At 36.6% G+C, this 12,288-nt stretch overlaps 1 protein-coding gene across 2 annotated transcripts in view; it reads right to left on the bottom strand.

The window, feature by feature from the left end:
• Positions 1–12,288, bottom strand: part of ell2 (elongation factor for RNA polymerase II 2) — a 51,274-nt gene that overhangs the window by 15,037 nt on the left and 23,949 nt on the right. Inside the window, exons 3-6 of one of the 2 annotated variants that reach the window (XM_003216373.4) lie at positions 10,502–10,623; positions 8,244–8,407; positions 3,989–4,248; positions 73–197 (exon numbers count right to left, since the gene is read on the bottom strand). In XM_003216373.4, the coding sequence (XP_003216421.1) occupies positions 73–197; positions 3,989–4,248; positions 8,244–8,407; positions 10,502–10,623 (671 nt within the window). The remainder of the gene's footprint in view (positions 1–72; positions 198–3,988; positions 4,249–8,243; positions 8,408–10,501; positions 10,624–12,288) is intronic. The other variant, XM_062972247.1, reaches the window with a different exon arrangement.

Genomic DNA, 12,288 nt, shown 5'->3' with positions numbered 1-12,288 from the left:
TTCTAGTCGATCTTACTGTTTCTTGGAAGTAAATGAATTTTCTTTTTGTTGTCTAAAACAAATTGAACTTACCGAGAAAGTATTAATTCCAGCGACTGCCTATCGATTTCATTGTATCCAGGCCAGTCTTTCTGAACTTCCTTATAAACATGTTCTTTTAGTGTGTAAGAATTGTCCTTTGGATTCAAATTGGCTACCTATTGATACAGATAAAATATACAGAAACATTTAAAATAAAGTAAACCATAACAAGAATATAAAATTAATAAACACTAAATATTACTATACATTATCAGTAAGACAGCAGCAGAAATAAGGTATCCAGCTGAGTTCAAGCATTTATAAAATAAAAAGTTTCATTCTGAAAAGCTTCAAAGAATTGGATTTGGCAGATTTCTCTTTTTTTGGGGGAGGGGGGGGCACCATGGAAAAGTCTCTGACTGATCTTAACACCAGTTGTTAATTATGCTTTGTTTGACAATCTTATGACAAGGGAGATAATTAGGAAAGGCTATAGGAATGACCCTAAAGTATACCACACTCAAACTTTGAGGGGTTTAAAAATGAATATGGTTGATTCTTGCTCAGGCTATTCACCTGATTCTGGGACAAAAGCACCAACTGGTGCAGCCTCATCTATACAAGTATACTGTATATACTCGAGTATAAACCGGGTTTTAGGCCCTTTTTGGGCTGAAAAAGCCCCCCCCCCCCCGGGCTTATACTTGAGTGAGGGTCCTGGCTGGTTTATATTTAGGTCGGCTTATACTCAGGTATATAGGTCATCAGACTTGGACAGTCTTATCTTATTAAAGTCTTATTATTATCTTAAATGACAGATTAATGTAAATATTGAAAAACATTTAATCTACTGATGTCTAAATTAATGTAATTTTATTGGTATCTATTTTTATTTTTGAAATTTACCAGTAGCTGTTGCATTTCCCACCCTCGTCTTACACTCGAGTCGATAAGTTTTCCCAGTTTTTTGTGGTAAAATTAGGTGCCTCGGCTTATATTCAATTTGGCTTATACTCGTGTATATACAGTAATTTACAACCTGTAGGTGCAGTTTAAAATGTTCCATTACATTTAATTGGATAGTCATACCCTTGTTTTGAAGTCATGCCATACACACCACATCATCGTAATCATTTTAAAGAATTTCCAAGGCATATATGACTTGTTCCTCTTATGTAGCTACAAAATCATGTGTGAGCATGTGTGGACTCTAATGCTTATCATGGGGTTTTCTTGGTCAGATTTGTTCGAAGAGGGTTTGCCTTTATCTTTCATTGAGAGAGCAACTCCTGAGAGGGGGTCCTTCTCAGGAGTGGCTCTCTCTCTTTGGAATGCCCACCCAGGGGAGATTATATCTGCACCTTCCTCGTTGGCATTCAGGGAGAGCCTAAAAACCTTACTTTTCAAGGAAATCTTCGGAGGAAACTAGTGATGGTGATCCGAAGGTTAGGAAGGCCCTTTGACTTTGTTACGTATTATCAGGGTGGTTTTTAATGTATTTTGTTGGGGTTTTAATTAGTTTCACAGCATTTGCTAATATTTGGGGTTTTAACTTGTTTTTAATTTTTATATTGTATGTTTTTACTGGCTATAAGCTGCCTTGGGCCCTTGACTGGGGAAAGGCGAGGTATAAATTTCATAAATAGGTAAGTAAATTATTTCCATGGCTGATTGGGGATTTGAACCCTGGTCTTCAGAGTCATAATCCAATGTTTAAATGACTACACCACACTGGCTCCACATGTATGTTTATTCCAGTAACACCATTTGGCTCTTTTCATTATATGACATATTCTAAACTGGAACTAGAGAAAATTATATCCGGAAATCACTTTTCAACTTGAACCAGTAAAAGGTTATTTTTGTATCCTAGATGTTTAAACCATGGCAAGGATCCAAAGAAAAGATCTGCATATGCAGGGGAGAATTGTACATGAAGTTGGAGCTTTGCTTATTGTTCTTGGCACAGCAGTTTCCAAAGAAGCAAACTGCTGTTTAATGTAAAAAAACAAAAAAAAAACACACAAAAAAAAAACAGGTTGCCTTTCTGGCAGTGAAAACTGCTGCATTAGGAACAAAGCAAAAGTATCACAGTGACACTCAGGAAATCTTTCTGAAAATGACTGCTTAGTTATCTTACATAGTTTCAGTAGAAAGAAGAGAGACAACATTTTTACAAGTTGGAATTCTTTTATTGTCTCACTTGGAACAAAGCTACTGTCTATCATCTTTTCATGGTCTCTTTCCCGCACAGAAAACAAAGAACAAGCTTTATTTTATGATCTCTCAGCCAGTTTTAATTAAACTCCATATGCCACACAATTCTAAGATGATTCAAGTTAGTCTTGATTTTAGGCTAAACTATTTAATTTATATCCTTTCTTTCCCTCAGTACTGCACCTAAAGTGATTTACAATACAGATTAAAACAATATAACTAAGACTATCTTTAAAACAGCACTGAATCTAAACAACTGTGTAAAAAGTGTTTAGATCACAACAGAATAAACCATTTAAAAGTATAATACCAACATTAAAACTTATTAAAATTATAGGTTCAAAAAATCCCAAACTGATGTTCATTGCACCAAAACTATCTTGCTGTAGAAGGGTTTGAAAGCATGTATACACACTGGAAAAAAATACAACAGAAAGGGTACAACTTCCCTTTTTCACCAGACTTTTTGTTTTATCTGTTACAATAAATTGACGCAACCTCAGTATCAAACAAAATGGGGAAATACAGTAGAGTCTCACTTATCCAACATAAACGGGCCAGCAGAATGTTGGATAAGCGAATATGTTGGATAATAAGGAGGGATTAAGGAAAAGCCTATTAAACATCAAATTAGGTTATGATTTTACAAATGAAGCACCAAAACATCATGTTAGACAACAAATTTGGCAGAAAAAGTAGTTCAATATGGAGTAATGCTATGTAGTAATTACTGTATTTATGAATTTAACACCTAAATATCACGATATATTGAAAACATTGACTACTAAAATGCGTTGGATAATCCAGAACGTTGGATAAGTGAGTGTTGGATAAGTGAGACTCTACTGTACTTCTAATTCAAGCATATACTAAGAAAACTATTCAATATAAAAATGGCATTTCAAACTAACTTTAATTTCTGTGAAACTGCAGTGGTCTGACAAGAACAAGACACTAGTTACAGGATTCATGTCCTGCTTAGCAGGATACGGTGGGAACCTTGGGATACCTTAAGTAGTTAAATGGCCAGGTCGGAGAATTAGCAGTTGATTACAGCACAGGAGTCTTAGAATCCTCAATGGGATGTTTATCTGTTGGTTTCAGGCTAATAATCTAACATATACAAGTGATTCGTTAGGTTCTTTGGGGCTCCTTGTGAAGTGCTGATTGCATGGAAGGAACTCTGCACCTTGCAGTCATCAGTCTAGAACAGTGGTGGCAAATCTATAGCACACATGCCAGAAGGGGTACACAGCGCCCTCTCTCCTGGTACATGAGCCATCACATCCGCCCCCCCCCCAGCACACCTGGCACTCACTCGCCCTCCCTTGCTTGCTCGCCCGCCCACCACTCACCCACCACTTGCTCCCCGCTCACCACTCACACCCCACTCACCCCAAAGGTATCACTGCATATCCAAAGGTATCAATTAAAAATTATATACACATAAATAAATATATAGTAATGTTTTGAATGCATCACAAAAAGAAGTTATTCCAATTGCTCTTTAATTTAATAAATATTCTTGCCTTTCACATGCAAATTACCAAGGAGGTGTTGAATCTACATTTAGACATGTGCAATGTCCTTGGCATAAATTTACTTTTCCTCCCAAACTGAACAAAAGTACCTTTTGTATGATTGTTATTCTCTATTTAGTAAGTCAAGATACAATTGCCTGAATCACCCTACTATCCCTTTTGAATGTAATAACAAAGAAGAGGTCACAGTTTAAAACAAGTATTTTTACCTGCTGAAGAATAGCTGCAAGGGAATTCCTATCTTTTTGACTAACACCATCTTTTAATAAACGTGCAAGGAGTTCTGGTTTCTTATATGTCTTCAGGGCCAGTAAGTGAATCACTCTGTCCCTATATGGCCGCTGAGAAATACTGTTATTTGTATGGGTCTTGCGTATTGTATTTGCAGGGTTGATGGGAGTGGACCTTTTCCGTTCAGGCACTGCATCTGGAATACTTTGTGGTGCTTTCCGAATTTGTACTCGTTTACCTGTGTGTAAAATATAGATGATCATTTCCATCATGTTAGACTTAAGAAAAGTAAGACACCCAAAATTTGCTGCTATAATTAGTGCTTTGAATAGAGAGAAAAAAATATCAATATCAAGTTTTTATGTTATCATAGTCATTTACAGACTATACAGATAATCATTTTAGAAAGATTATTTTCTTGTAGCTAGCCAATATGAATTCCAAGAACAACATATTGGTTTATTTAACCTTACATTCAAAATTAAATGAACCCTATATAGTATATTTGTGATGGACAAAATGCACTTGTTAATAAGCTTAGTAATTCATGACTCATCTCTGATCTCAACTGAACTTTTTAAAAATACAGTTATCAAAACAATTCAGTGATAGTGGGCAGAATGGCCAAATCCAGTGTCAGTGATGAAACCAAGTTATCCAGGAAAGTACTATGCTATACTTTCAGCTTAGTGACAATCAGGGTGAAATACCGTATTTTGATTGTATCTGCCACTAGACCATCGCTAAGCACTATGCAATCCTCTCAAGGCAAGTAACCATAAAACTATAAACTAAAATACAAATCCATATCAATATCCATAGTTCAACAACAGTTTCTAAAAAGAACTAAATAGTTAAAAAAAAATTTTAAAAGCCACACCCAGGTGAAAACAAACATGAACTAGGTTTTTAAAACATACATAAGGGGATTAAGGACCACCCTAGGGAAGAATGGAGGGTGGGGGGTTACTACTGGAGAGCTTCTGTCTCTTGTGCCTGTCACCTTTCTGGACTTTATTGCTGGACTAAACGGAGGGATCCTGGCCCAACTTAGTTCAAAGTCATTTAAGGTGAGAAACAAAGTGGTGCAATGGTTTGTGTGCTGACCAAGATTCCAGGAAACCAGGGTTTGAATCCCCAATTAGCCATGGAAACCTGTGGGATACCTTTAGGCAAATTATCCTGCCTCAACTTAAAGAAACACAATGGCAACTCCCTCTGAATAAATCTTGCCAAAAAGCCTATCATATAGTCATTGGAAGAGCTCGGTAACAAACACAGAAGCATAACTACATATGTCCAAACCAAATCCTTCTAGGCTACTATGATTTCATGGGGAACCTAAGACTTCTGTCTGTGAATCACATCCCTCTAACTGCAGATTCTATGTTACAGGAACTGGCCCAATGTTCTTGCTATTAACACTTTACAAATTCTGAAAGTTGTAAATATAGCAAAGGACACACGGGTAAAGCCAAAAAGAAATATATTGGGCAATTTTTAGAAGTAACCTTTCTTTCCTTAATAAAATTAATGTATTGTTTACTTAACAACCTCCTGAATTCTTCTTCATTATTGTTACAAAATTTCACATAATCTTAAGTCAAACCACTGGTTTATTTAGTCTAAAGTGTTCAATCTTAACAAGCAGTGGTTTTCCATGGTTTTAGGTAGGATCCCTTCCTAGCCCTATCTTGAGATCTCGGCTGGTGTCCCATTTAAGTATTAGCTGCTCTATGCAACTCTGGATCCAACCTAGTATTTGGTAAAGATGGATTAGGCTAGAAAACACAGTACCCTGGAAATAAATAAAGGGGATATGTAAGACACCTAAGTGGACTTACTGTTGGCTCTATTACCCTTCAGTGATAACTACATTTTATAATAAATTCAAGTAAGGCAAACAGAGATGAACTCCTACGTTATTTAAAGAGACTATAACTCTAACCACATATTGGCCCCGTTTCAGCTAATACTTCAATGCAAGTGCTTACATGAGTCAGGGTGTTTATTTTCTTTTCACAAACACCTCCCAAATTATTATGAAATCTACTGCCTACTTAACTAGCGTTAACTATTGCATCAAGACAAATGCTTCTACAGCTCTTATACACTGGCAACAATAATTAATGAAATCAAAACACTGTCTTAGAAGGAGAATGTTTAATGTAAAAGGCATGAAGTTTCACTAATTACAGAATATACCATTCAGAAAGAATTCACAACTAAAAAATAAAATAGTGTTTTTTTCCTAAATAACAAAGGAAAGTGGAGAATTTATAGCCCAATGCATATTTTTAGAACACAGCTTCCATGACACCTGTGAATTATGATTACTAGGGCTGATGGGAGTCCATCTTCAACAATATAATAATAATAATAATAAAACTTTATTTATACCCCGCCACCATCTCCCCAATGGGGACTCGGGGCGGCTTACATGGGACCATGCCCAGGACAATACAATATAACCATATCATAATGCAATTAAATAATACAATACATAAAATAAACAGTACAACATAAGATCAAAACAGCAATATAACAAGGGCGGGCCGCATGAACACTACATTTAAAAACTAGATTAAAAATTAAAAACTCTGGGTGAGAAAGGGATCAGAATAAAAAACCTCGAGGGACAGGGACATCAGATAGTGAACCAGTCTAGAGGATAAATATTGGGGGGAGTAGCAAAGAACATTTACTCTCCGAAAGCACACCGGAAGAGCCATGTTTTTAAATCTTTTCTGAAGGCTAAAAGGGTGGGGGCTTGCCTGATTTCAATGGGCAGCGAGTTCCACAAGCAAGGGGCCACAGCAGAAAAGGCCCTCTCCCTTGTTCCTACAAGGCGGGCCTGAGATATAGGTAGTGGCGACAGGAGGGCCTCCCCTGATGATCGGAGAGATCGGGCAGGTTTATGGTAGTAGATACGGTCACGAAGGTAGGCGGGTCCCAAACCGTTTAGGGCTTTATAAATGATGGTCTGCATCTTGAATTGGGACCGGAAGATGAACGGCAGCCAGTGGAGCTCCTTAAACAGGGGAGTAGATCTCTCCCTGTAACTCGCCCCCGTTATTAGTCTGGCGGCCGAGCGTTGGACCAATTGTAACTTCCGGGCCGTCTTCAAGGGAAGCCCCACGTAGAGCGCATTACAGTAGTCCAGTCTAGAGGTAACTAAGGCATGGACCACCGTGGTCAAGTCAGACTTCACGAGGTATGGTCGCAGTTGGCGCACAAGTTTGAGTTGTGCAAAAGCCCTCCCGGCCACCGCCGACACCTGCACTTCAAGCATCAGCCCTGAATCCAGGAGGACTCCCAAACTGCGGACCTGTGATTTCAGGGGGAGTGTTTCAGGGGGAGACACAGTAGAGTCTCACTAATCCAAGCCTCGCTTATCCAAGCCTCTGGATTATCCAAGCCATTTTTGTGGTCAATCTTTTCAATATATTGTGATATTTTGGTGCTAAATTCATAAATACAGTAATTACAACATAACATTACTGTGTATTGAACTACTTTTTCTGTCAAATTTGTTGTATAACATGATGTTTTGGTGCTTAATTTGTAAAATCATAACCTAATTTGATGTTTAATAGGCTTTTCCTTAATCCCTCCTTATTATCCAAGATATTCGCTTATCCAAGCTTCTGCCAGCACGTTTAGCTTGGATAAGTGAGACTGTACTGTACCACTAAATTTAACATGCCATTATGTTCAGACTGCAGCTTAAAATATTAGTAATATTTGGATCATGGAATATTCCAAATGTACATACACCTAATTTAGCAATTAAAATCACTCTGTACAAGTCCATCTATTTCTGTTACTATATATTTCAGAAAAGGAAAAAAAACCCATGCCTATTTCTACCACGTTGTCAAAGACTCCTAAATAATAGCTGTGTGTATCTCTCTGTGTGAATGCACTACCCCAAACAAAGAAGCATCATTGTCTGGTGTGGGATATTCACATATGTACAATGTTACACATAACATGCATGAAATCACGGTAAAGAAGGTGATGAACAGCCAAGGAACAAAGTGACATTAAGCTGAAATGGGTCAATTTTAGACTGTAGATAAATACCTTCCTCTTACTTCCAATAGGCTGGCATTGTTTGAAAATAAAGCCTTAGGACCCTCTGCACTAAGGCAGGATCAACAGAATCCTCAAAACTTTAAACCTTAACAATTATAGCAAGGTAGTATAGAAAAGGACAAAATATAGTCATACCTACATATGGTCCACCAGGTTTTATGACCTTTGTACTTCGATTACGAGACTCCTCTTCTGCCTGGGTCATGCGTTCTCTAGTCATTTGATAAGAATCATTTGTTGCACACACTGTAATTTTGTCCTGTATAACTCCCAAGCAGCTGAGCTGTGAGGATCCAGTACTAAGCAAAATTGTAAAAAAATAATAAAAAAAAGAAATTAAAAAGACATTGGGTGCAGAGTTCAGAATTTACCTTAAAAATACTCTTCCATTTCCTTCTAGTCACTTAGACCCAACTTATGAACTGTAAAACCTTCATCTGCTTGTCAGTGTTATATAATATAAATCTGTCTAATTTGCTTATACAGATCCACATAGGGAATTGATTTTGTTTCTTAGAGCAAAAGTACAATTAAAGGGATGATATAAGAGCAGCGCTTTTTGACCAAACCAAATATCCGCTCACTTTAGGTTCCTGATTTTATCAGGAAGTCCATAAAGCAGGGCTTGAAAGGAACAGCCCTTCTCTGCTGTTGATCCCTCCCTATCCTGGGAGATTGTATTCAGAACTATGCTGCCACAGAATCTTGAAATTCCTTACAATGCTTATGACTGATAGTTTTGGACAGACCCTCCTGTGTGAATTTGTCCAATGCCTATGAGAATTTGTCCGATACCTATGAAGTACTAAATTGTAAGTACAGTAGAGTCTCACTTATCCAACATAAACGAGCCGGCAGAATGTTGGATAAGCGAATATGTTGGATAATAAGGAGGGATTAAAGAAAAGCCTATTAAACATCAAATTAGGTTATGATTTTACAAATTAAGCACCAAAACATCATGTTATACAACAAATTTGACAGAAAAAGTAGTTCAATACATGGTAATGCTATGTAGTAATTACTGTATTTACGAATTTAGTAACAAAATATCATGATGTATTGAAAACATTGTCTACAAAAATGCGTTGGAAAATCCAGAACGTTGGATAAGTGAGTCCTGGATAAGTGAGACTCTACTGTAATTTCTTTGGTTTGCCCACTGTTAATCAGTGTATTTTGGGAAAACCTACATTCTACAACCAGGATAGAAATAACATTTTCTTATCCACTCTTGTTATTTGGCTATCATTTTGTAGCTCTAAAATATTATTTTCTGAAATAGGGCAACAAGAACTTTATTCTGTATTCAAGGCATGGGTGTGTATGTTGCCTGGTGACTAATAAAGACCCCATGAATTTCTTTGGGTTTTCTTAGGTTGTTTTGCCAGGTCACACCTTAAATCTGGTATTACAACACTATCAATGTTATGTTTAATTATTTTCTTAAGTCTTTTACTAAAAAAGACCTTCTGTTTTGTTCAGAGCTTGTTCTCTCTTACTATGCCTGTAAGATCTGTCCTTTAAATCCTCCATATCCCATTAAATCACTGTAACATATATGGTGCTTTTACAGCAAACATTTACAAAGGACAGTAATTCATATACCAATTAAATTTTCAATAAACTTGGGTCAAGACAGTAGTATGCTGTGACCCCTTCTACACTGCCATATAAAATCCATATTATCTGCTTTGAACTGGATTATATAGTGAACTGGATTTATATAATCCAGTTCAAAGCAGATAATGTGGATTATCTGCTTTTATAATCTGGACTATATGGCGGTGTCAAAGGGACCTGTCTTCAAAGAAATGAAACTAGAACTAATTATGAGAACTCAACTCCTCCCCAATCACATTGTATAGTGAAATTCTTCAATGCATTTCAGACAATACATACATTCCTTTAATTCCATTCTATAGGAAAGGCATGATTCATCAGTAATATCCTGGGTGCGTTCTCAATTTTTAGTAGGCTGACTAACAAAGGTAAACAGTGCTTCCTGTCTTCCATTATAGAAGAAGCATGAGCTTTAGAGTCACATGAGTATTTCTGCTACAAATACAAATATCATCCTACTGTATAATGGAAACTGAGTAGAATATTATGGCAAATGTATAGGATAGCAGGGAACAATATCTTATATCAGAGAGCAGAAGGTGAAAAATTGATATCTCCAAAAGACAACACAGTGAACTCTAAATAAGATGACTTCCCTGCAGAAAGATAACCTTTAAGAGACTACAACCCATTTGAAAGGACTTAAATATGTTTTTTCTTGAATGAGTAGGATTCCTGTTTAATTATGAATTGCAATTAGTTTCTAGAGAATAAAACTATTTTAAATACACTACAATTTTAGTTCCCCATCAGAATGTTTTTTTTTTTACCTTGAAACGGTTTGCTGGACGCAGTCAAAACTTCCCTGAGGATTATCTTTGCCAACATGTGACAAATAGAAATTAAAGGTATGCACTTCATTTGGGAGATCAGTTTTGGGAATCTTGACAAGCTGAAAAAGTAATTAAAAATAAGACTCACACATGCTTAAGTCTAATATTAAAATTAATAATTATTAGTATTAACAGCAAGACTGCAATGGAGAACTGTATTTCCATATAACAGATGGAGTTGCAACTCTGGAGACAGTTTGCCAAAAGAACACCCAATATGTCAAAGAACTGGAATTTAATCCCAGCGCTTGATATTTAGATTCAAAAATTTATTTTGAGACCACAAAGATATCAGTTAAATATATGTCTGCATTTAAAATTGATGCAAAATTCCTCCTGCTCATTAGGCACAGAACAAACTGGAACCAATTTAAGAAATACTCCCAGGGCTCTAGAGAAACCAAAAAATATAGCAACTTTACATTTATCTTTGTAGTGTTTATTTACAGTTAGAGCCATCAAATCCCATTCCATCCCATAGATATATCTACAATATATTTCCTCCCTTACTTAACCCTTGTATGACAAAGGAAACACCTAGCATTCCAACAGCATGGGTTGTAGAACACAGTAGTAGGAATATTAGACACCTGACCTTGAAGTCAGGTGTCTAATACTGCATACATTCTAGATTTGACATACTGTATGCGTCACCATAATAAAATTATAATAACTTTCCTGCCTAGCATAATAAACAACTAGAGCATTTCATTTTAAAATTTCCCCTGAGAGACAAATAGGTCTGTATTTCCAAGAGATAAAGTTGTAATACTTTTAATTGAAACATTTTCTGAGTAATTCTGTGGCACAATTAGTGATCAAAAGTTACGTGGGAAGAGCTATTATTTTTACAAGATATGACACATAAATACAAGCATCTATACTTCCTCTTTAGTTCAACAATTTAAGATTTTAAACATGCAGTTTAAAAGCAAACCTACTGCTGAAATTAGCTTCACAATTACTCAGAAACTAGCAACTTCTATGAATGCTTTTGTACAGAGCATAATGGGGCAAGCACAACACAGCTATGCTGTTCCACTGCTACCAACCAATACTGTATTCTACCAGAAATGATGAAGTACTGTACTGTGCGAGTATAAATACTGCACAGAAGAAGGAGGGAGCTAGGTCATGTGGGTACACAACATTTGGTATAAGGAGTAAGCGTTTAAGAAACAGTAATAAACATGAGAAAAATGAATGAAAAGGAATCTCTTTCAAAGCGTTTTCGCACGTTCAGCAAAGTAAGCTATACAATGTCCCCTCCACCCAAAAGATGGAGATGTACAAAAAGTACTGACAGCCTGCTATGATACAAGACACCCAAAATTGACAGCCACTCTTGAGCAACTAAACACTGTTTTGTAGGAAAACTGTGTACCATTGTGGCCCCGAGCTGAAAGGAAAAATAAAGGGGAGGTACACTTTGTGAGCTTCCCTTCCTTTGTATGATACATAAGGGATCTTGAATCACCTCATGTGCACAGGGGCTTCGCTCTCTCCTATTTGAAAATTGTAGAAAAGGATCTGCTTGGTTTTGAACAGCAGCTTAGATTTATTTTATGACATAGCAGTGAGCAAATGTTCTATTGTACTGGTGGATCATCGTTGCAAAGCATTGCAGGACACTACTAACTATAAATGCTTTCCTTGCATGCATTCATTACAGAATCTAGCCATGATTTTTCTTCAGCAAAAGACTACAAAATGTGCTACTTAGT

The sequence above is a fragment of the Anolis carolinensis genome, chromosome 2, assembly GCF_035594765.1.
Source record: "Anolis carolinensis isolate JA03-04 chromosome 2, rAnoCar3.1.pri, whole genome shotgun sequence".
NCBI classification, from domain to species: Eukaryota; Metazoa; Chordata; class Lepidosauria; order Squamata; family Dactyloidae; genus Anolis; species Anolis carolinensis.
This window is presented reverse-complemented; position numbering and strand designations above follow the sequence as displayed.